The 23,244-nt window shown below is 54.9% G+C and overlaps 7 protein-coding genes across 8 annotated transcripts, besides 9 other annotated features; 4 read left to right on the forward strand and 3 right to left on the reverse strand.

Moving 5' to 3' along the window:
• Nucleotides 1-2,204: 2,204 nt before the first annotated feature.
• Nucleotides 2,205-5,943, reverse strand: EKO05_0000762 (suppressor of tub2 mutation; the record flags this gene model as incomplete). The annotated part of the gene is made up of 3 exons (XM_038936842.1): nucleotides 2,205-4,302; nucleotides 4,357-5,280; nucleotides 5,366-5,943. The coding sequence occupies 3 exons, from the start codon at nucleotides 5,941-5,943 to the stop codon at nucleotides 2,205-2,207; spliced, it is 3,600 nt and encodes a 1,199-aa protein (XP_038803308.1).
• A 24-nt stretch (nucleotides 5,944-5,967) lies between these two features.
• Nucleotides 5,968-5,993: a tandem repeat.
• Nucleotides 5,994-6,086: 93 nt separating this feature from the next.
• Nucleotides 6,087-6,118: a tandem repeat.
• A 93-nt stretch (nucleotides 6,119-6,211) lies between these two features.
• Nucleotides 6,212-6,644, forward strand: EKO05_0000763 (uncharacterized protein; the record flags this gene model as incomplete). Its single annotated transcript, XM_038936466.1, has 2 exons — nucleotides 6,212-6,248; nucleotides 6,304-6,644. 2 exons carry the CDS (start codon nucleotides 6,212-6,214, stop codon nucleotides 6,642-6,644), a joined length of 378 nt encoding a protein of 125 aa, XP_038803309.1.
• Nucleotides 6,362-6,396: a tandem repeat.
• Nucleotides 6,398-6,609: a tandem repeat.
• A 233-nt stretch (nucleotides 6,645-6,877) lies between the features above and the next one.
• EKO05_0000764 (thiamine metabolism- protein) lies at nucleotides 6,878-7,988 on the reverse strand (the record flags this gene model as incomplete). Its single annotated transcript, XM_038937085.1, has 3 exons — nucleotides 6,878-7,224; nucleotides 7,275-7,730; nucleotides 7,790-7,988. 3 exons carry the CDS (start codon nucleotides 7,986-7,988, stop codon nucleotides 6,878-6,880), a joined length of 1,002 nt encoding a protein of 333 aa, XP_038803310.1.
• A 2,351-nt stretch (nucleotides 7,989-10,339) lies between these two features.
• Nucleotides 10,340-10,387: a tandem repeat.
• A 414-nt stretch (nucleotides 10,388-10,801) lies between these two features.
• Nucleotides 10,802-10,823: a tandem repeat.
• Nucleotides 10,824-10,870: a tandem repeat.
• Nucleotides 10,871-10,908: a tandem repeat.
• A 72-nt stretch (nucleotides 10,909-10,980) lies between these two features.
• Nucleotides 10,981-14,846, forward strand: EKO05_0000765 (Rho-type gtpase-activating protein; the record flags this gene model as incomplete). The annotated part of the gene is made up of 6 exons (XM_038936422.2): nucleotides 10,981-11,070; nucleotides 11,122-11,152; nucleotides 11,241-11,795; nucleotides 11,863-14,463; nucleotides 14,515-14,648; nucleotides 14,700-14,846. 6 exons carry the CDS (start codon nucleotides 10,981-10,983, stop codon nucleotides 14,844-14,846), a joined length of 3,558 nt encoding a protein of 1,185 aa, XP_038803311.2.
• An 830-nt stretch (nucleotides 14,847-15,676) lies between these two features.
• On the forward strand, nucleotides 15,677-16,322 carry EKO05_0000766 (uncharacterized protein; the record flags this gene model as incomplete). 2 transcript variants are annotated; one of them, XM_059635493.1, is made up of 4 exons in its annotated part: nucleotides 15,677-15,727; nucleotides 15,775-15,776; nucleotides 15,832-16,236; nucleotides 16,289-16,322. In XM_059635493.1, 4 exons carry the CDS (start codon nucleotides 15,677-15,679, stop codon nucleotides 16,320-16,322), a joined length of 492 nt encoding a protein of 163 aa, XP_059491476.1. The 2 variants fall into 2 exon arrangements, with proteins under 2 accessions (XP_059491476.1, XP_059491477.1); XM_059635494.1 differs by lacking the exon at nucleotides 15,775-15,776 and having other exon boundaries at nucleotides 15,677-15,728; nucleotides 15,831-16,236.
• Nucleotides 16,323-17,961: 1,639 nt separating this feature from the next.
• Nucleotides 17,962-20,032, forward strand: EKO05_0000767 (uncharacterized protein; the record flags this gene model as incomplete). Its single annotated transcript, XM_038944790.2, has 2 exons — nucleotides 17,962-18,061; nucleotides 18,336-20,032. 2 exons carry the CDS (start codon nucleotides 17,962-17,964, stop codon nucleotides 20,030-20,032), a joined length of 1,797 nt encoding a protein of 598 aa, XP_038803313.2.
• A 668-nt stretch (nucleotides 20,033-20,700) lies between these two features.
• EKO05_0000768 (uncharacterized protein) lies at nucleotides 20,701-23,213 on the reverse strand (the record flags this gene model as incomplete). Its single annotated transcript, XM_059635495.1, has 5 exons — nucleotides 20,701-21,402; nucleotides 21,455-22,574; nucleotides 22,636-22,689; nucleotides 22,753-22,770; nucleotides 22,822-23,213. The coding sequence occupies 5 exons, from the start codon at nucleotides 23,211-23,213 to the stop codon at nucleotides 20,701-20,703; spliced, it is 2,286 nt and encodes a 761-aa protein (XP_059491478.1).
• Nucleotides 23,030-23,067: a tandem repeat.
• Nucleotides 23,214-23,244: the final 31 nt, after the last annotated feature.

Below are 23,244 nucleotides of genomic sequence, written 5' to 3' on the forward strand. Positions count from 1 at the left end.
ATTTGCGTCGTTTGATCTGCTGTTTTTTAGTAGGCAACACGTCTTAGAGTTGAGTGAACACTTGGTACTATTGAGGCTGCTTGCAGTACGTCAAAGATCAGGTCTTGTTTGGAGTGTAGCTTCAACTGTCGAGAAAAGTAAGAAACGCAACAGCAATCACGAACGGTAGCTGGAGCAAGTGCGCCTCTAAACTGGACTAGAAAGAAACAAAACTTACAACAAGTATTTCATAAACCGACTATCAGCCTTGTTTTGTGATCGATACCACAACTCGGTCCTGCAACACCTTTATTGATGTAGCGTGTTCACCGTATGACAGCATTCCTTGGCGAGTGACGTCGTTTAGGCTAAGGGGTCCAACATGCAGAGATCCAACCTCAAAGTAGCAGCTTTTCGGCGCTCCATCGGCGATGCAACCCGATGTACGCTACAACGGCTCGCTTGCATCCACACCCATGTTAATGATACGGGTTATGTGGACGAGGTGCTCAGAAGGCGCTGCGAATGGTGGGGATATGTATTTAGATGGAACGGATTATACCTACCTCGAGGGCAGCAAGTGAGTAGTAACACTCTATGGAAAGATCTCGATTGTAGGAGAGTTACAGACTGTGAAGGCGATGACCCTCACCCTGAAGTCATAAAGGACAAGACCGATGAACTCGCGGTAAACGCTTGAGAGCCTGACGTATGCGGTCCCGGATAACAGGCACAAAACTGTGCGCTCTTTCTACACAGTACCCGACAGCGTGGATGGCACGACCCTTGCAACGACCCACAACAGTTCCTTTGGTCCAGACTCACCTGCTCTGATGTCAGCTCACGCCAGCCTTCCTGGGACAAAACGTCACTCGGTTCCTATTCTCTAAGCACTCGTGTTTGCAATGGACAACGCTTCAAGGCTCACCAGGGTTCACTGTACTTAAGGCTGGGGCGCACAAGAAAGGGACAAGCATAGTAAGGAACGCACAGCAACAGACCAGAAGGACTGGAATGCCGCCTCATCCTGGACTTTCAAGGTAGCGAGGATTTCTTCAGCTGCTACCAACCGTCCATTAATCATCTATGGTATCCCCCCCTCTCTGTGTATGCTCAGTAACACTCTCTCAGAGTAAGGCTCGAGCAAATCTGTACTGGCATTGTCAACGTGTAAGATAGTGTGAAGGACGATTCAGTACTTGGAGATCCTTCGATGGGACCTAAAACACATAGTCGGCCCTTTTTCACGATGTGTGCAAGGGATTCTAGCAGAAGCGGTTGTGTCTAGTATATATGCATGGCATTGCAGGGCTCGCTGAATGGTGCGAGGAACATGGGAGAAAGTTAACTTCGACACCAGGTATCGTAGCTAAGAAGATCAGCTCCAGTCAATCAAAGCCTTTCGACGACCACAATTACACCTCTCTCTCTCTCTCTAGACGACATGAAACTCTGGGTGTTCCTGGCGGCAGCTTATCTACATGAAGTCTATTCATGGACCCTGTACGTAATGATCTTCGCCCAGCTCTCCTGCTGGCCCTTCGTCCTCTTCGTTGCCCAGCTGACTAGAATCCTGACCAGTGACCGCTATGACGCCCCAACCTGCAAAGGTGAGCGCTCCATCGCATCGTCCATTGGAACTTCTCCACGAGCACCGTATTGCCTCGTCGGCGCCGGCCAATCTTTCTACCTACGCGACATGCCTTCGAATATCATGGTGGTATCTTGGTCGGGCCCAAATTGCACCGGGTCATCTACGCAGTTTAAGAGCGTGACACACAGCTGCTTCAAAAGCACGTACGAAAGCATAGGCTTCGGGCCCCGATGCGAGCGAGGGGCAAGGAAGGAATTTGGGCTGGCGTGTGATGGGCTAAGGCCTCCTTGGACGGCATAAAGGATAAAATCGCAGTCCGAGGTTTTCCTTGGAGCTGTAGGGATGCATTTAAGGTGTGTGCAGGTATACGAAGATTTAAATTAAAGGCTTACGTGCACATCCTGAGCTCTGAGCAAGACATGTCTAATAGAATAAGGACCAGAACTCCCACCAAAACAAGGAAGAAAATAATGAAGTGACTACCGGTAGTTCCTCGCTTTTTTCATAACGCCTGTGTTCTTCAAGAGTCCAACCTTGTCTGCAGTAATACTTGCCGGAAGTAAGCTTGCTCCACTGGATCCTCTACAACCGTTGAAAGCTCTCCTCCGAGCCGATATAGGAAAACGGCTTCCTATGCTTTCTCCTTTTTGGCAAGATAGTAGGTGAGCAGGTTGAGTTGCTGTTCTTTGGCGCCAGCAACTGCCTCCCAAAATGCCTTAGGCTCGCCGCCCGGTCCAACAATCCGTTCATGCAGTGCGACACAAAAATCGATGTTCGCCTTCCTAATGTCTGCATCCTGATCCTCCATACATCTGACGGCGAGTTTACCCAAGCGATGAGTCTGCTCTTGCGAGAGTACAACATTCTTTGCGCTCGTGACTTCCACGAGGCTTGCTAGAGTGCGCAGCGACATAGTCATGGTGCGAGTACTGCTAGTAGTGGGTGCGGACGGAGATAGGGACTTGGAATTTGGAGAATTGGTAGGCGTTGAGGCAGGCATGTCTTCGATGAGGGCAAGAACCGCATTTAAACAGTCCGATACTTGGCCATAGCGGACGATCTCGTTGGCAGTCGCTTCCATATCGCCTGCGATGTGCGAGGTATTTTCATGCTGTGCCTTGGCCTGCAATATGGTACAGAGGACGCGGGCGAAGTACTTGGCTGTTTCTTTACGGTACAGAGATAGCATCGCACGAATAGTTGCAAGAGCCTGGCTCTTGCAAGAGCTGGCCTTCATTGTGGGCAGCTTCAGCTCCTCAGAAGATGTTTGGAAATAGTCGAGGCATGCGAGGAGTAGCCTGCCAAAGACCTCGTCATTTGGGCCCCAGATCTCCTGGTTTGATTTTATCGCATCCTGGATCTTTCGGAACATACCAGCGTCGACTGTACGTCCTTCAATCTTCTTGATGGCACTGGCGAGCAATTGTCTGTTCTTAAGTGTCTCAGGACTGTTGGCATCGTTGTTTTCGGTGTGCATGACGCTTCCGGTGCTGGTCGTCTTAAGGTGGCCTTGATGGTATTCCTCGGTCTCTTGGCCCATTATGACATCGTTTCCGTTACTGTCTATGCTCGGTTGTCGCTCGTTGCTCCTCTCGTTGATCGGAAGCTCTCCTAGCACTGGCGTATCGACCTCCTGACCTGCAGTTGATGGCTCGTCACCAACGAAAGGGTCTTCGTACACCTCAACCTCCTCTTGTGTAGACCGGTCAGGAGACCTCATCCGCGGACTCTGTACTGGCAAAAGATCGGGGCTCTTCATCAGCGCTGCTTGCTGGCCCGGTGCGGGCAATCGACCTCCAGAACTTGTCGGCTTGGGAGGTGTATTATGCACCCTTTGTGATATTGGGTGCGCAAGGCTTGGGATGTTGATCATTGTGAAGTTGTCTTCGTCCGTGTCAAGTGCATTGCTGTCAACAGAAGCACGCTTGTCCATGCCGTTCCTTTGCCGGAAGGGCATCGTCCCGTCGTGATGGCTTTGCGATCGGATGAATGGCTTCACCGCCGTGAGATCTTCGTCTTTGTGCGGACTGCCTGCCGGACTCCCTCTTTGAGATCCTATACTCGGGGTTTTACGATGTGTCGATGCCGTAGCTTGGCCAACCCTGGACTTGCTCCGAACCGGGCTGACTGCAGGGCTGTTTTGATGATGGGACCGTGGACGAATTGCGCTTGAGGTTGTAGGACCGACAGACTTCTTCAAAGACTTGACGGCTGGCGTCTTCTCGGGAGTTGTGGTTGTCGAAGGAGTGATCTTGTTTTGTCGTACAGAGTATGGGTCCGCCGTCTTTGGTCTGTTCAGCTCGGGTCGACGAATCGGGCGACGTACGGTGCCACCCATTAGGGAGCCAGTTCCAGTCGAACTCTTCAAGGCCGATTTGGTGGATTCTCCAGACATGGCGGAGGGGGGTCGAGCCGGTCCGCTAGATGCTGTTGAAGCATTGGACATGATTCTTCCACCTGCGCCTAGAGACTTTGTTGAGATTGACCTTGGGGGAGAGTAGCTCGCTGCAGCGGAGCTGGGTCGATCAGCGGCACCTTTAGAGGCTGCTAATTTTGCCCGTCTCTGCTCTGCAATCTTCTCTTTCAAGCTCGTCCTCGCAGCGCTCGGTCCAACAGACTTTGAAAACAAGGGCACTGCACCGGTTCGCGATGATGCAAGCGAGGCGTTGGGATTGTTGGGGTCCTTGTCGAGACCAGTCTTCTCTCGCTTCTCGAGGGTCTCGTACATGCTATCGTCCCAGTCAGCAGCGATCACATCCATGTTCAGGCACGCGCAGACTTACGCTTCAGCTTTCTGAGGCCACACCAAAGCGAACGTCCAGTATGTGCTTCGGTAGGCCTCGCGCACCTTGGGGTTGGCGTCTGCCAACCCCTTCTTCAATATCTTGTCAAAGCTGTCCAGTCCTCCAGAATGTTCAATTTGCGACTTGTGCTTCCGGATCAGTGTCTTTACCCAGTTGGCGGAGAAGGTACGGGGCTGGACGTTCTTGTCCTGTGAGGCAAACTGAACGTGCTGCAGGATGCGGTTGTTGTACGATACATTTGAGAGAAGCGCATCCACAGTCACGTTTCCATTCTGTGCTGCGATGTTTTTGGTAGCGGCGCACATCTTGATGAAGCTCTGGAGCAGAATCTCCACCCAGGGATCGATAGCTGGGCCTAGCGTCTTCGCAAGCTCCTGCACCAAGTGACAGCCGTTGGTGGACATTGTCGTTCGCAGCGTGTTGGCCACTTTGAGAATGCCGTCCAGCAGTGATTTGATGCCTGCCATGAAAACGGCGTGGAATTCGGTGGGTGCGTTGCCCATGAGAATGCGTCTTAGTTTGGTTGTGTTCTTGTCACGTCCTATCCAGTTCTGCTCGTTTTCCCGGCCCTCGAATGGTGGCGCCATGTCGCGGAAGATGTCCTCGAGCTCGCGCTGGGTGTAGACTTGTATGGGGTCCATGGGGACGGCCTCGGTGGGAGGGGCCTGTTCGGTGGGTAAGCTGTCTGCAAAGCCTGTGTCGGGCTGCAGCGCCTTCGCTCGTGAGGTTGGCAGGGCGCGCTCGCGCTGAGGCTCGCGCACTGGTGCCGGGACGGGCTCATGGTGTTCGTCGTCCATGGCGGGGTCGTCGAGCTGGGCGGTGATGAAGGTGACGGTCGCTTTGCGCACGTTGTAGACAGCGAGCTGCTTCTTCAGATTCGCGAGGGCGCTGTTCGGGACGGACCTGTTGCACTGTCAGCACTTGAGCGTTGCTGTCGCCCAGTCGGTGGGCGGTCGCTCGGTGGGCAGTTGGTCGGAGGGGGACGCACTGGAACAGCGAGACAATGGCATTCTTGGCAACGTTGCGCACCTCGGGGTCGGCGTCTTCCAGGTTGGCGACCAGGGGGTTGACATAGTTCTTGAAGGGCAGGCTGTGGTTCTTGTTCATCTTGACGACCCACGTCATGGCCGCGTCCTTTGCGCGCGGGTTGGTGCCGGTCATGGCGCTGTGGATGCCGGCGTCGATGTCGACGTGGCACCAGCTGTAGAGCTCGACGAGCAGCACCGAGGCGGCGCTGCGGTGAGCTTCGCGCGCATCGCCTAGGCGGTCCAGCAACACGGGACATAGCTGCGAGGAGTGCGCGGTGACGACGTGCGTCTCCTTCTGCAGCACCAGCCGCTTAACCAGGTGGCTGAGCGTCGAGAAGCCCGCGGTGACGAGCTGGGCCGACGTCTGGGCCGTCATGGCGAGCCGGATGCATTCGAGAATGTCGGCCTGGCAGCTCTCGGGCACGCGCTGGTGCTTGATGCTGGACTTGAGGCTGCCGAACAGGTTCAGGCGCTGGTCGACGTTGGTCGAGGCCTGCTTCTTCAGCGCCGCGAGCAGGGCGGCCGTTTGCTCCTCCATGGCGGTGGGCAGAGCCGGGGGCGCGGTGGTGGTGGTAGTGGTGGTGGTGGGAGCTGTGGCAGGCAAGGCAGCCTCAGCGGGGCATTCTCTGAGGTCGACCGGCTACTGGACTGTGTTTACAACAAACACCGCAACACTAATGTCAGCCGCTAGCCGCCAGCCGCCAGCCGCCAGCGAACGCACCCCTGCGCGTCTCCACCCCACCCTGCCGCCACCGCCTACCTAGCGGCTCATCATCACCTACGCAACCGTCTGTGCCCACTGCAACATGCCCCTCTCGTCCCCAGCATGGTTCGCCGTCTGCCGTAGGTCTTCGTCACGTGTAGCTACCTCCAGATCCTCACAATGGGCACTATGCAGCTGCGGTGAGAGGACGCGTTGCAGGCTTCTCTGTTTGCCCGTCTCCGCGCAATAACGACAACATCAATAACAGCAATGACATCATCATCAACAGCATCATCATCATCATCATCATCAACAGCATCATCATCATCATCATCAACATCAACACCAACCTCAACATCAACACCAACCTCAACATCAACACCAACATCAACATCAACACCAACATCAACATCAACACCAACATCAACATCAACACCAACATCAACATCAACACCAACATCAACATCAACATCAACATCAACATCAACATCAACATCAACAACACAGCCAAAAAAAACAAACCCGTGCGCGTCTGAGACACGTCGCCTGAAACACGGCACGAATAACATGCATGATCCGGACGCCTTGTGCAACCCCACTCCCGCATTCGGACTCAACAAAGAACCATGTGATGAGCGCAGGCCCGGAGCTGTCGTCCAAGACAGCAGTTTCACGCAAATGCACACATCTCATACACATCTAGACCTCAGACTGAACGAGTGACGGGGTTTCATTTCAGATCGCGGTACACGCAGCACGCCTTTCTTGCTTACTCGGCGTTCTGAGCGCTCCTCTCGTCCCACACATTGAGAGCCTCCTCGGCAGCCTTGACACCACTGAGTGCCATGGCGCCGAATGTAGGTCCCATGCGGTTCGCTCCATCGACCTCACTGAGCTCCATGCCACCCACAATCAGGCCAGGCACAATCTCACGGGTGCGCTTAACAATGGCATCCTCGGCAGTACGCATGTCAAGACCACGCATGCCACCGAGCTTCTCGATCTGCTGCATACTGACAAGACGCCTGACGCTGAAGGCACCGAATGGCCCGTCGTGACCGGTGGTAGAGACGACCAGGGGCGCATTGATGGTGTTGGGGTCCATGCAGGACTGGTCTGAGAACACGTCAGTACGGTGAAGCGGCATAAGCTGCTGTGGTGCATACCGTCGTGGTGCATAGAGACCAGAGTCCAATTGGTGACAACACCAGCAATGCGGACTGCATTGGCATCTTCCCTCGTGGGGGCAGGGCGGGTGATCAAGTCCTCAACGGTAGTGGCGTTGAAAAGCTTGACGTTGGGGAACTGCAGCACCTTGCTCAAAAGAGTCGATGTGAACAGCGCCGCGTGCTTGACGGTGACCCAGTCGCCATCATCCTCGTACGGCACACCAAGCTCGTTGAGGAACAGGTGAGCAGGCTTGCGCATAATCATGGCGCTGAAGAGCTGACCGCCGAGCCAAGCACCTCCACCAGGGGCGACACCGGCCTCGATGATGGCGATTTTAAGGTCGGGACGCTTGGACGCGAGCACGAAGGCTGTGGACAGACCACACGATCCCGCGCCGACAATGACAATGTCAGACTCGGCGTACGTGTCGAGGTCCTTGAAGTAGCGGCGGGCTGCAACCTATCAGTCGTTGTCTCGATTTTAACTTTGCGAACAAGAGATGCAAGCATACTCATGGCCCTGGATACCTGGCTCTCACGGATGGGAGCAAAGGTGAAGTTGTCCCAGTTGCTCTCGAATTCGGCCAGAGTCTTGGCCTGACCATCATGGCCCACAGCGGCAGCCTTGACAGCAAGGCCTTTCTTAAGGTCTGTACCATTGCCAAGAACGGCCGGGGCAGGGGAATCGAAGATGGCGGCGGGAGGAGACATATCGTAAGCGATTTAGAACGAATCGAAACCTGCGACAGGTTAAGTCTGATCACAAGGAGGGGCAAGCATGAGTCCTTTCGCTGGTATTATCCAGATCAAGTTGAAACCGTATAATCTCAGAACGAGTCCAGGGCCTCTGCTTTTCCATCTCGTCATCCTCGTAGGGTGTGACGAAAGCAGCAGAAGGCACCTGGGAACGAACACCGGTTCATGCAGTATACTTATCGTTCAGTATACTTTGCAATGAAAGTACCTTGATGTAGGGAGGATAACGCCGGCTGACGGACCGCATGTTGCATGGCGGCTGCCATACTTGTGTTGGGTCTCTGTATCACAGTCAGCGGTTCTCCTACACTCTGTGGATGAAGTGGACAAGTACGAATAGTCTAGATGGATGAGAGAGACTTGAGAATCAACGAGAGGCCAAAGCGGAGTGAGTAACGAGCCGATTAAATAGTAGTTCTTGCCCCACGTCGATGATTCACCATGCTCAACCGTGCAAGCGGGGTAGGTATCTGCAGTTGCGCGGTTTGATCTGGATGGCCCCACCATGTTCCGTCTCAGGCAGCGTCCCATTCGAGGACTGGCTGCACGCTGATGTAGGGAGACGCGGAATGGGCATGCTAGCTGCACAGCTTGGGGCCCTTGTTCCGTCCAATACAGAAGGCCGGAAGAGTCATCGTTCAGTAGTGCATTGGAAACGGCCGTCCACCCGCCTCACCATCTACTTCACAGCTTCCGTTCGTATCAGCAATCGTGAAGCGGTGTTGAGTTGTGTTCAGTTTAGGTTCAAGAAAGAGCAGAGGGGAAAAGGCGGGTCACGAAGGATGTGTAATCACACTCGTGGTTGGCATGACTGGTAGAAGCAACGTACTTTATACAGCAACAGTACGAAAAGACCCAGTAGGACGCAGGTGGGGAACGAGGGGTTGATGTGCCCCAAGGGTTGCCTTTGTGGCAGCTTGAGACGTTGCTTGCTCGTGGAACGACATCGTTAAGAGCATCTTATCAAGAGATGATGATAGCCAGTGAGTGGTCTCGACCAGACTGGCACGATCACGCATCGGAGCTGATAGAAGCACAGCTCAAGGCTGCATACTAAACGGCTGCATAATCTGCTTTGTGCACGTAGATTGGTTCCCACCCAGCTGTTGCAACGGCCTTGGTTTGATCGCACAATGGATAACGGACATCACAAGTCATTGCTGAAACCTATTCATGGCCCTCATGTCTGCTTGGGCACGTGTGCTTGTGCCTAGGCGGAAGCAACAGGCCGGTAGACACCTCAGCTTCATTAAATTGTTTTGTACGTGTGTCGGTGACGGCTTGGGGAAGGTCAGCACTCGTGCAAAGTGCCGTGGCACCATGCTTTGTATACCCCAGGCAGGATTGTGTGTGTGTTGGAAAATGAGTGTCGACGGTTGCGGTCGTACTGTGCGCTCGATGCTCCCATGGTCCGTACTGATGTGTGGTGGGGGTAGCTTCTCCGCGCGTAGCAAGCCCCGACGGCATGGATCCTTGCAGGCGGTGTTCGGTACGATGACACACGTCCGTGGTCCTTGACCGTTCCCGCTCATCTGAAGGCTGTGGTTTGATGAGGTGATGACCAAGCTTGGAGCTGAAACGAACATGTCCCAGATGGGAGCACAATGTTGGAACACAATCAGCTGAGCTTTGGGTGTCTATTTGGGCATTCTGACGGGTGCAAAAAGCACCAAGCTTCCTGCAAGAATACGAATGGTAGCTAATGGCAGCGGCTGCGAAGCTTACAACATAGCCTCTGTTGTCTCTGGATGAACGTTCCATGTCAAACGGACGGCGGACACTAAAGGCAGCGTCGTAACAGGGTCTGAAACATGCCTTGATTGCGCGCGGGCCGTGCTGCTGTCAGGTCGATGCATTGATGTATCTGACGGTGATGATGGGCATGTGGTCAGCAAGGTGGGCGTGTACCTGCATACTGCATCGTGTTGGTGGCTGAGGTTGTAAAGACCTGGGGTTTACCGATCTGGCTTTGTCTTGTCGGGTGTTCCAGAGCATGGCAAAGGGAAGTCGACCAACCCTGGAATGCCACGAATCGCACACGACTGCAAAGCATGATGGGCGTCACCGCGAGTCACCCAAGGCCACGATGCTTGAGGATCAAGGTCAGGCTTGAACGGATGCGGCTAACGACTAACGATGTGGGGATCGACTAAGGATTCACAAGCCAAGCAACCTGAAACACTGCCCGGGAAAAGGCTTGACGCGGAAGGCGTGCTGGTCCTGCGGCTGATGTTGCGCAGTGGTGGTGAGAGGCGCGAGCAGTGTGCCAACGCTCTTGTCTGCCAGAACCTCTCTCTACTGCCACGCAAGCCCAAGCCCAAGCCCAAGCCCAAGCCGAAGCCGAAGCCGAAGCCTGGGCCTGTTCGTGTTGAAGCCTGTTGGAGCCTTCAGCTCTGAGCTGCCGTCCACACTTGAGCCGCGTCCAAGGCTGGCCCACGAAAGCGCCAAGTCTGTGCATCCGCGATTAGCAGTGCGACTGTGAGATCCCAGGGTCTATTAGCTCGTGGTCAGAGCGGGCGCTCTCCTCAACCCACGACATAGCGACAGCAACTAGCGACGACCTCAGCTGCCGCAGAGACCTCACGTCCCCCGCTGGCTCTCGCTGCCACCGTTGTTGCTGCTGTTGCGTGTGAATTGCTGCTGACGCCATGCTCATCTGCTGGTAGCGCCTCTCCTCCGTCTGTCACTCCCACTTCTGCCTGCTCGCCGCCGCGCACGCAGCTGAGCCCGTTCGCTGCTCGACCCAGCGACAGCGAATTCACCGCCAAACGACTGCGCCCACGCCCACACCCACGGCCACGACCACGGCCACGACCACGGCCACAGCCACAGCCACGATCACCACGGCCACGACCACCACGGCCACGACCACGACGTCCCGCCTGTTCGCTCGTGCCACCGCCTCTCCTCTGCCCAGCTGCGCTCCCACCCTCCGCGACCGCCCCCCATGGACTCTCCTGGCGGCTACCCGGAGTCGCTGCTTGACCAGGACGGCGATCAGGACGATGTAGTCTATCCGTGCAAGGGTTGCGGAGAGGTATTTGCACGCGCATCCATTCCTGCCACCCTCTGCTAACGCACCTCGCAGATTCTCGAGGAAGGCAAGGCCTTCGAACTTGGTACGCCTCCCCCCCATCCTCCATGGGCCCTCGTGCCTTCCACCACACCCACTCCACGCGGTGCGAACCACGCACTAACATTGCACAGCGGGCAACAGATGGCACATCGACTGCTTCCGTTGCAACACCTGTGGTACGCTCCTCGACTCGGATGCCAACCTGCTGCTTCTCGGCGACGGATCCCTGATCTGCAACGATTGCACGTACAGCTGCAACCACTGCGGCAACAAGATCGAGGACCTGGCCATCTTGACCGGTGACCAGGCCTTCTGCGCAAACTGTTTCCGATGCAGGAACTGCAAGCGCAAGATCGAGAACCTGCGCTATGCTCGCACATCGCAGGGAATCTTCTGCATGGCCTGCCACGAATCACTGATGGCACGACGACGAAAGAAATCCAAAAAACCTCCCGTACCCGCAGCACCCAAAGTCGACAAGTCTCTCCCAGCGCTCCCGCCGCAGTTCGAAGACCAGCAATCACAACGTGGCGCATTCACTCCAGACGTGGAAACGCCGTCTGAAGTCTTCTCCGAACCCACAACCGCTGAGGCTTCTCCAAGACCTCCTCAGCCTAGAAGGGGCGACTCTTCTTCAAACTTCAGGCGCGATGCTTCCCCGGCGGCAGCCGATCTTTCGCGCAGAGGTGCGTCCTTGTCTCCATCCACAACACTGCTCCTGCGCACGTCATGCTGATCATTGCTATCGTGTAGACAATATCTTGCTCCCAGCGACAACATACAACAAAGACCACAAGCATAGCGAGTCCGACGCCGGTGACGACGGTATTCTCCTTCCATTCGCACTCGACCCCAACCCTGCACCCGGCCCCTCTCCCCTAAGCCGAGCGAGTCGGCAGTTCCCTGATCGATCAATGGGTTCTGCCTCAACAACTGGTGAAGGAAAGAGTAGCCGCAACGACTACTTCAACAGACCTACGGCGGATCCTCGCGACAAGCTGAAGGAGAACAACTCGAGGTCGGGTTCGGCTGAGCGACCGGCACCAGCAAGTCCGCATATCGCGTTCCAGGAAAAGGGAAGACAGCCATCTGACCACATCGTGAGCACGCTCAGGAAGCAGAGGGACGTTTCCAGCGAGTCTCCATCATCCAACGAGCGATCCCGCAGCCAGCATGCCTCCCCAGCACCCTCTTCGGCAACGGATGCCTTCAAATTACAAGAGGTCCCAAAGAACAAGAAGGCGGATGCCAGAAACAGGGACTCGGAGAGTAGTGATTCATCGCCACGCCAAGGCTCTCCCGGTGCTGAGATGTCTTCAAGACTGAGCAGGCCAATGATGGAGCCTACCTTCACGTCCACACCTCCTGTCGGAATACAAGACTCGCCCGAGACAGTGTCTGGATCTTCTTTCAGCTCGACCCAGCGCGTTGAGCGCCCAGCCCGTGGAGATTCTCTAAGACCCACAAGCTCTGTCCAGTTTGGTGACAGACCTGCTCATTCGCCAACAACCCCGACTGTGGAGCACCCTCAACGAACCTCATCGACACACGGAGCACACGCCCATTTGAGTGCAGGTCTTGGTATCAGTAGCCCTGTGGAATCCTCGAGAACCTTTTCTGACGTCCCTGTACCTCCGGCCCGTTCTGCTGGCAGACCAGCGCCTCCAGCTGCAGACACATTCACCTCGCCTCGCGCCCCACCTCAGCCACCCAGCACTCACAAAACCAGCGAGTCGATAAGCAGCCTTCCTAGTGAGAGTTCACGAGATGCGTACGCACCTGGCAGCGGCCTGCCCCGCTATAGTGCACAGGGCGACTTTTCTATGGATGAAGATTTTGCACGTCTTCTCGGTGGTCAAGACAAAGAAGACAAGGACAGTGGTGTCTTCCGCCGCGTCTCGAACGCAGTTCATAAACATGGACGCAGCCTCAGCGAGCGCGGCTCCGTGACCTCGAGAGGTCATAAAAAGTGGCCCACAAACGGCTCTGTTGACATCAGCAGTCCTACAATCGCTTCGCCAGACTCCAAAGAGGAGAGTGCCAGTCTTCGCAATGAATTGCGCCGAGCCCAACAACGCATTGCAGAGTTAGAAGCTGAGAAGAATGGCTTACAAGAGTCTATGCACAGCGCAGCAGATATCAGACAAGCAAACACCGTGCTTCGCGAAAAGCGCAATACAATGGCAGTGCTTGATACACAACGCGAGATGGTCATTCGCGAACTTGAGATTATGACTGAGCATCTCAAACACGCCAAAGAAAGCAATGGGTCCATGGATATCAACCAACTCAAGTCAGACATCCTCAAGGACTTTGCCAACTCCCTGCACAAGCTAAAAGATCAGTTGGGTGGGCAGATCGAAGACCTCATCTCTAAAAGGGCTGAGCTTACAGAGGAAATCTCCAACCTGATTCAAATGAAGGATAAGGGCTTCCAGGAGTACGAATCGCTCACAGCGCAGAACGCCAAACTCTCTGCTATGAACCGGGAGCTTGTTGAAAACATCCAAAAGACAATGAACAACAAGAAGGGGGCGCCCCCCTTCGATGTCGCGGCGAATGGGCTGGGGATTTACAATACTCAGCACAAAGGCGGCAAGTCAGAGCTTTCACTTGACGCTCATAGTCTGCCGCACGAACCCTCATTCCCACACATACACGAGGGGGATAGCGAAGCAACCCTTGCGCAGCCCCAGGTTGTGAACATCCGCAAGAGTGGAAAGGCGACCAAGTTTTCCAAACTCAAGAAAGGTGGCCAAGCTTTCACCACCAACGTGACCAAGGGCTTCAAGGGTGCTTTTGGATCAGAACAGAAACCAGAGGAGTACAACAGCATCAAGGTCATTGGAACGCCGTATGGATCGGTGCACCAACAACCGGACATCGCCTCAATGTCCAGCTCAATTAAGAGCAAAGATGAGCAGACACCGAAGGGCTGGTTTGGCGGAGGCAACGCAAAGGGAGGCCCGAGCAAGCAACCGAACGATCGGTTCAAGCCGATGCAAATGAACAACAGCAGCACCAATCTGGCTGCGGATGCTAGCACCGTGCTTTTTGGATCCGATCTGTCTGCTCGTTGCGAGTTCGAGAAGCGAATGATACCTGGAGTTGTCAGCCGTTGCATCGAAGAAGTGGAGTTACGAGGCATGGACGTTGAGGGTGTGTACCGCAAGAGTGGAGGCAGCTCGCAGGTCAACCAAGTACGGAGCGGTTTTGAGTCGAAGGCGGACTACGACATCTCCGATCCGGATCTCGACATACACTCGGTCACATCAGCTCTGAAGAACTACTTCCGCAGGCTGCCTGTGCCACTGATTACATTCGATGTGTATGATCAGTTCCTGGAGGCTGGCCGTAAGTATCTACCCACGTCTCAACTGAGCCACACTAACTCTCCATGTGTAGAACTTGAAGACCCTGAAGCACAGTCCAAAGCGCTTACAACTGCCATCAATGAGATCCCACGAGCTCATCGTGACACCCTACAGTTCCTCGTATTCCACTTGTCACGGGTTATTCAGCATCAAGACGAAAACCTGGTATGCATCCACCCATTCTCTGGTCTTCAAGTAGTGCTAACTTGCCATTAGATGACTCCACTCAACGTTGCCGTTGTCTTTGCACCTACAATTATGCGCCCGATGGACATCCAACGCGAACTCAGCGACGTTCAACAGCAGCGTGTTGCTGTGCAAGCGCTATTGGAGAATTACAAGACTGTGTTCGGTGAAGAGTGAGCACTTTTTCCACCAATCCTTAGCTCACGTTCTCTGTGCAGTACATCGTCGCGCTCAAGTCTGCGAGCTGTGCAAGTACGGGATCACATATCAGCCACGTGCCTCCTGGAAGAGTCAACCGTCATCAGCTTCTCGAATCATGGCCTTGCAGTCCACCGCTGGGCTGCACTGCCTCTGTTGGATGCGCCCTAGGAGATTGGCACGCGGTCGCGGGGGCTTTACTCAACGCGCGACTTCCTCTCGATAACCACTTGTCTTTTCTTCTTGTTCAATATTTGCGACTCGGTAGCGCAGGTGTCTTTCAGCGGCTGTGGCTGGATATAGATATGCATTGAAGCTAGATCCACGCACATTTGCTCATTCTTGTAACATACGATTGTCATAGGAGGAAACCCCTGCCCAAGATGGTCAGGCGCACATGGATAGCTTGGAGACCGTTATTATACCCTTGAGGGTTGCTTGTCTGGCTGCGCCTCTGATGGCGAGATAGCGAAACCATTGCAGCGTCACATGTAATACTTCCTCCACAAGATGCTGTTTCCACCTACGAAGCTCTGCTTTCGTGGTGGGCGTGGTGCTCGCCCGTTGTGGATACATGCATAATGTAATTCCTGGTCGATCAACCGTGCAAGCTCCCGTTCCTGGCAGACGCGCAGTTTGCGCCAGTAGTGCAAATACGTCATTTCGCGCTAGCATGTGAGGGAGCTGCCCAGTTTCAGCGTCACACGATCGACCTTTCACGTTTTCCCCCCAACACGCCAGCTCCTCGCGAATAACTTCATCTCGCTCCCTTGCACACTTTCTAGCTTTCCAAACACCCATACACGACCATGTCTTACGCCGACGTTGCTGCCAGCGGCCCTAAGCAGAGCGCCGAGGAGGTCAGTACAGAACCGTCACTACTCAGCAGTCATTAACACATACACAGGCGTACGTTCATCTATTTCGTCATCACGAGCAAGTACCATACTGACTTCAGTTGCAGTCGCGCCCCGGCCGTGCCCCAGGTTGAGCACACTGAGGACTCTGTCTACTCGCTTGTTGACGTCGACAGCCCGCACATCTCCTCCGTCCCTTCCGACTACGAGTCGCAGTCTATCAAGACTGACACACAAGCTGCCCGTAAGGAGCGCGAGGAGGAGATCAAGAATACTGCCAAGGAGATCCGCGACAGTGCCGCTGCGAAGAAGGACAAGGCCAAGGACAAGGCGAGAAAGAACGCTGATAACCCTGTGGTCTTGAGCAACGCCGTCGGGCTCGCTGTGTTGGGTGCAGCTCTGAGTTTTGGCGCGTACAGGAAGTACAGCCGCGGCGAGCTGACGGGTAAGGTCGTTGCGGCCTGGGCTGGTGTCGTTGGGTTGTTCGGTCTCGGTGACTACTATGTCAGCCAGTAAGCTATTGATATGATGTTGCATCCAAAAAGAGGTACTGACGCAGGATAGGTACTTTTTCCAGCGCTACCCTCCCAAGAACTAGGCCTTTGGCGACGGCGAGCTTAGGAAGGTGAGAGGCGTGTTGGACGTACGGAAGAGGCAACGCGACAAGCTCCGGCTGGCGGCGCGCGAGCTGTAATGAGAGAATAGAGCCTTGGTGCGCGAGGAGGCAACCCCTGTTGACAAAAGTGGCTGTTTGGGAATCTCAGCTCTCGCGTCGCGAGCAACAACGCTCATCCCCACCGTTTCCCGGTGTTGGCATGCGGAGGGATGTTTCTATCGCCTAGTCTGTACGATTGCGTTGTCTTGTCTCTCCTTTCCAGGAGCAACCCATCAAGCATACAATTCTCTACTCGGTTGGTGCAAGCCGTAGGTAGTTCAGTCTGCTCTTGTACATAGTGTACTATCCAATATACCCTTTTCATAACACCCTTGATTGTACATACAGCACATGTGAATAGTCTCATGACCCTCGAAGTGCAAGCCAGGGTAGTCTTTACCTTGTCAGTAATTCAGAGCTGTCTCTAGGACATGTGCTACTTGCCTGGTCGCAGTCATGAATCAGTCGGAGCATACCACGACCGACTTGACGGAAGTACCCCAGCACTACTTCTTCTGGACTGCACATGCCCGATCGAGACGAACACGGAAATGCGGCTCGTTCGACAAGGGTTGAAGAATGTTCAATGCGGAAACATGCGCTGGCTCCAGCAAGTAAGCAACACGAGCTCGAAGCTCGTTGGGTGTGATTGAGAGATGAACGATTTATAGACTTGATTGGCTGTGAAGCCATCAGCCCTCGTTTCGGGATGCATCCAATGGGAGATGTCCAGTATTTTGGTTGGCCATCCGTTGCGAAAAGCGATCAAAACTTCGCAATGCCTCACGGCAAAAGTCTCTACGCTTCGCAACGATGACCTTGCGTTCGACCGCGGTACGCGTCTCAGGTTTCAATGGCCGGCATGGCTCCTTGTTGTCGCACGTACACTTGCATGATCTGCAAACCCACCCTTTTCGTCCCAGCATCTTCCCTTTGTGCACATTCCCTGCCCTCTTCACAGTGCATGATCCACTTTCCACAAGCTCCCCCCAGGTTGCCACATTTACTCTGGCATCTGTCGGTTTCAGGCCCTAAGCGCTATTGCGCTATGAGTGGCTGATCTCTGCTGCACCTCTCGGCGGTTAAAACGTTGCCTGTCCAATGAGCTCCCACACATCCCACAGCAACCATCAACCTAAAGCTGCCGGCTTGCGTTGCACGTTGAGCACACGGCAATGCATGGCTACAATTGGATGCATGAATGTGGGCACCTACTCCAAGAGGCGTCGTTCATCTATATCATGGATGAATGTCGTCCTGTCGCGTGGTGAGCCGAACAACACCTTTGGGACGCAAGCTTGTCCTGTGAGGCCTGTTCTGTGAGCAGACGCACAAAGACCTTCTGGAACAAAGACAACACATCGATGGTGGACTGCACTTGGTCTCCTGCCTCTTTTATTCTCGATTGTCTTGACCTTTCGGTGTTGCGCATTCTTCTCATTCGTTCGACTTTTGTTGTTTTTCTGAGCATCGAGACGAGATACTCACTGGTAGCTTGCACTACCGCTTCATTCGTTTTCGTCGGTCCAGCTCGCAGTTCTGAGATGGAACCATAGTTGCCTGGCTTGCAGCTTTGTTTAATATGGAGGGTCACCGAAGGAAGAGTGTGTGGTTGACCATCGGAATTGGTGCATGTTGTGCATCGAGGGATGAGGTTGTATCTGAGCAAAAAGGTCACAGTGGTATGTTGAACAGAATCCCTTCATCTACGGCGCGACTTTCCAAGATTGCGACGGCCCTGTGTTCATTGCCCTTGCAATGGCGCCCTCACGGCTTCATGTTGGTGGAGGTACACCGGTTTGCCTTGCTGTCCATGATCCACATCATGTGGAGCTGAACCAACACCTTGCATATGGGCATTTGGAAGCCAAATGTCTTGAACACCCGCTACGCCTCCGACCATTGCAACCTCTTTGTCAAATTGGCCGACACCATCATAATAACCATTTCTGCCAGGTCGATCAGCTGCGCAGATACACGAGCAACCTCAAGCCATGCCAGTTTCTCCGACAAACCCTTTGGCCCCACGTTCGAGACCAGGTCAACTTGTGAGCCAACACATATCACAATGGGTCACGAGTAGTCGCGAGTACGCAGCGAGAGCATCCTCCCGCGCAAGTCTTTCCACGCTCACGCGGCCAAAACGATCCCATTCCCGACCTAGTATCAGTGGGCCAACAAACTTCCGTCATTTCGACGGCTTCGATAGCATCGAGTTCATGGACACCGACACATCTACAAACACCCGACGCCGCAGTTTTCGCCCTCTTCAGCTTTCCATGTACGGCAGCGACGGTTGTGGACGGCTATCACCTCTCCCCGACTTTCAAAGGGAAGACAATTGGACGAGTAAGCCGTCGCCACTAAGCATGCCCGCGCAGGCGCGAGTTCGCGGAAGCGAGGCAGTAACAGGCCCTTACTTCTCCAACCCTTCGTCACACAATATCCCAAGGAAGCCGGTAGGTTCCGGCTCGCGACGTTCAAGTGTGCAAAGCGTGCAGAGTATGGCGACCCATGAGAGGAGGTTTTCGGGCTCAACAGTAAGCACAGTGGCTACACCAGCCCTACCCTCGTGGGACGAAAAACCGAGAGCCACTTCGGAATCAGTGATTCGTGGGTCTGGGCTACTGCGGCGCTCACGCACTTCTGGGACGAGTACACCTGCTCGTGTGCTCTCTCGCCTACCTTCACCGTCTCGCAGTCGAGCCAACACTGCACCGACACGACCAAGCAGTCTCCGCCGCGCCAATACAGATGTAGACGAGGCGATCCGAGAATTGAACACGATTGTTGAAGAGCGTCGAGCCTCAGCCTACCACTCCCACATTCAAGCTCCCGCCCTCAGCAACCGTGTCCCTCCATCGCCGTCTCACCACGTACCTCACTTTGCGCCGTCGATGCGAATGCACGTCCGGTCAGAGACACTCTCAGACATTGGCTCCGCATTCTCAGTTCCACTAGCCAGCAAACCTCTTCCGAACCCGCCGACAAGCTCGACGCCTGCGTTACGCCGAGCACCCAACTTCTCGCTCTACCCACCAGCACGCAACTTCACAGGTCCTTTGACCTCCAACCCAATCACACCTCCTCCCCCAAAGACCGCAAGCTCGACATCCACAGCTTCTCTCCACCGTCTGAGCAACTGGCTCCGCCGCTCCTCATCCCGTCCCACTACACTGAAATCAACCATGCCCCCTCCTTTCTACAAAGTCGAGTACCCGCCTGTGCCCGCCCTTGCATCGCGACCCAGCACGGCAGGAAGCCGCACCACCTACCACGGACGTCAGGACTCGACAGACAGCGCCGAGACAGGTGCCACGACGGTAACGCTCGTGTCCTCGTACTCAACCTCGCGTTCGCAGTCACCAGACGCGGAGCCGGCGACCCACGCCCGTGTCAACGTGCTCAAGGGAACGGGACGCCCAAGACGTGTCCCCGCACCTCTCACCTTCCACACGGACAAGGAAATCGAGGTCGCTCTCTCGAGCGACAGAAGCACCCGGAGCGCGCGTGGCATGCGGGAGATGTGGCCTCCCGTCAGCCCGAGCTACGACATCCTGCCTGGTCAGGAGTTGTTTGCCAAGGATGTCGGTCTGCACAGTGGCCGCCGATTCCCCCCCAGCAGCCCGTCCATGGTCGGCGTCGCGTTCTAAGTAGATTTGTGCAGGCACATTGATCACACGCGAGGAAAGACGCGAGGGGCTTGACGGCACGCATCTATACGTATCTGCTTTTCTTCTTGCCCATTGCACAAGGGCATATACCCTCCAAAGCTTTCTTGAGAGCAAGTCAGGCTGCGGATGCTCAGTGCGAGATTTTGTTTACTTCTTGATGGATATACCCCCTTTTTTTGGTCCCGGATGACTTCGTCGTCCGGGATGTACTATGGTAATCGTGTAGGAAGGATGATCAAATAGGATTTGGACATGTTGAGACCGATTGACTCGCTGCAGACAATAAACTTTCTTGACTTTGTGGTGACTGCTCTGAAAATTTGTTCGTCGTATATCTGCTGACTTCGAGCCCTTGACATCAGCACCCTCTATTGAACCAATCGCGTCGGGGTTTCGACAAACAGAGCCACGGGCTGACTTGAGAAATATGCAAACATCTAACGCGCAAGCCAATGCACAACGCTACAATTCCGATTTCATACTCGCTACAACGCCAACAAGTCAAACAATATCGACACCGAAGACACAGCAACTCCAATATGTTCCAAGTCAGGGTATACAACTGCTGAATATTTTCACGATACGATGCCAGATCTGACGTGGACCATCGAGAGCGCCCAGGTGCTGTCAGGAAGCTCACAACGTCATCAGTCCTGGTTCCAAACGTTTCGCTCTTCCCCAAAGCTGCCGTAGTTAGGACTCGGTCTATCCTCTTGGGGGTTCTGAGCGGCGTCCTGAGCGTCTTCGTTTTCGCTGTAATCGCGAGTCTCCCATCGCTCAGCCTCTTCGTTGACGGGTGGCTTAAAGTCTTTCTTGTCTTCCTCGTCCTCATCATCGCCCACTCGGAATGGGTAATCGAGGTTGTGGACACGCTCTGGGTTGTGTGCTTCGGGGACATCTGGCTCAAAGCCTTCACGAACCTCCTCAGACTGCCCGTCCTCTGGGTATGTGTGGACAAAATGCTTGTTCTCCACTTCATTCCAGGCCGGTCCACCTTCCTTGCGCGCTCGAACGCGGTCGACTTCTTCAGCATCATGGTCCTCGACGACAAGATCAACGAGCTGGCTCTTATCGGTCTTGGCGGAGGCGGCAGAGGAAGATGACTTTTGGCGCAAGAGGGTGCCGACAAGTGGGACTTGCGATTTGGACCGTGATGACTCGCCATTGCTAGACGAATCGCTCCTGTGCTTGCCTTTTGTTTCTTGTATCTTCTTGATCTGACTCTTGCGTCTGCGCTTGTTGTCCGCTGTCGGTTGTAAAAAGTTTCGGTTTGTGGAAGCGGTGAGCATAGGAGGTTCTGTTGTGAACCGATCCTCGCGCCCAGCTCGATGTGCCTCAATGACGGGGTACTGTAGAGATGTTAGACTCCATGTTGAAAGCCATTGGTAATTCACGACTCACATTCCAGTCGCCAAATTCCAAAGCACGCGCACTGTCGAACAGCCTCTCATCCTCGGGCTCCAGATTTGGCTCTTCCACCTGGTCGGGGGTGGCGTACTTTCCGCCTTCAAGGGCACGGTGCGGACCTGGACTCATAGCCCTGGCTCGGCCATGAGAGACCTTATGCAGAAGCGGTTCGTGTTCGGAGGATTGGCCTGGCTTCGGAATCCAATACTTGCCCTTGCCGTTTCTCTCGTACCTCATGCCCTCTTTCATACGAGCGGCGCGAGAAGTCGATTCTTCGTGAGCAAGGACGTTGTCTCGCGCATCAAAGTGGCGGTATTCGTACTTGTTACCAGCAAAAGTCTCTTTGGTGTCTTGAATCAGATCCAAAGGTCCGAAAGCGTCGCGCAAGGCGTACTTGACAGGCAGACGAGCAGCGGAAATGGTGTTGTCAGCGTAGTCGTGCCACGAGAAGGCGTACCAATGTGCCAGAGCGAAGAGAGGCATCTCGAAACAGATGAGGGCATCCTGGATCGCGGCAGCAAGGTTATCCGTACTGTAGCCTGGAACGTCATCTGGGATGGCGCCCAGCCAAACGAGGATGGAGAGGAAGAAGCCTTGCCAGTACGAGGCAAAGATGATGCCCTTGATGCACAAGAACTTGGGCATGGGTCGAAATGGCTGCAAGTCGTCCGTCATGCAGACCCAGAACATGGCCAAGGCGTACAAGCACAAGGTAATGCTAATGTTGTAGATGATGCTGCTCCAAAGATAGCCAGAGGTGACGTCAATGTAGCCCTCTTTGTATACGCCAGTAGCCTTCATGATGATGGCGGCCAGAGCCAGCAGCGGCTTCACCCAGGTGTACTGGAGAATGCCGCGCTTCACCGCCAGGAAGGTGTGGGGGTCGGAGATGTCGAGCTTGGGAAGGAACAGGCTCATGGGCCATGGGTGGGAGACGGGTGCTCGACCTGTCATGAGGATGATGAGAGCGCGCTCGCCGCCAATGAAATTGATGAGCAGCTGCAGGAAGGTGTAGATGGTGAAGGCCTCGTAGATGTCGCGGAGGGGGTCAATCCAGGAAGCTGCCTGGACCGACATGAGGCTGCCCCAGGAGGCGGCGGCGTATATGGGCACCCTGTAGACGGAGTGAGCAGATGCACGAGGCGTGTAGAGAGGGAGGGAGGGAGGGTAGCTACATGAGGAGGATGCGCACGACATATCGCTGAAGAAGCGGCTTTCTGTAGTTCTTGCTGGTGTGGTGTCAGAGAGGGCAAGCGGGTGCCATGTACATGCAGGGCAGATTGGTTGCTTACGTCTGCAACCACACGGCGCTGGCAGCTGTGTCAGTGAGGGGACCGAGCACGACAGGCCAGGCGACTCACACGAAAGTGACCAGACTGGCGACGAGAGCACATACGCCGGCGACGATGATGACAACATGGCCAAACCTTTGGCCAGTGCCGCGTTCGACGGCCGTGTGCAGGTCTGGGAGGGAGCCTACAGCCATGATGGACGTGGTGGAGCAGGTGTGTGGCAGAGGGGCTAAGCAGGGCAGAGCGTGGCGCTGGGGTGGTGGACGGGGGAGTCTCTCAGCAGCAGCAGCAGCAGCAGCAGCAGCAGCAGTAGCAAGTGGCCATGGTGTGCGAGTGATGGTCAGACAGTCAGCTCCAGGCGTCGTGGAGGTGGTGGTGTGGTCGTGCGCGTGTGCGTACGCCCAGACAGGGTGTGGAGGGCCGGGCCCAAGCTCTCTGCCTGGCAGTCCAGTCCAGCCCATGACGCGCATCCACATCGATGCACATGCACCG

The sequence above is a fragment of the Ascochyta rabiei genome, chromosome 1, assembly GCF_004011695.2.
Source record: "Ascochyta rabiei chromosome 1, complete sequence".
Classification (NCBI taxonomy): Eukaryota; Fungi; Ascomycota; class Dothideomycetes; order Pleosporales; family Didymellaceae; genus Ascochyta; species Ascochyta rabiei.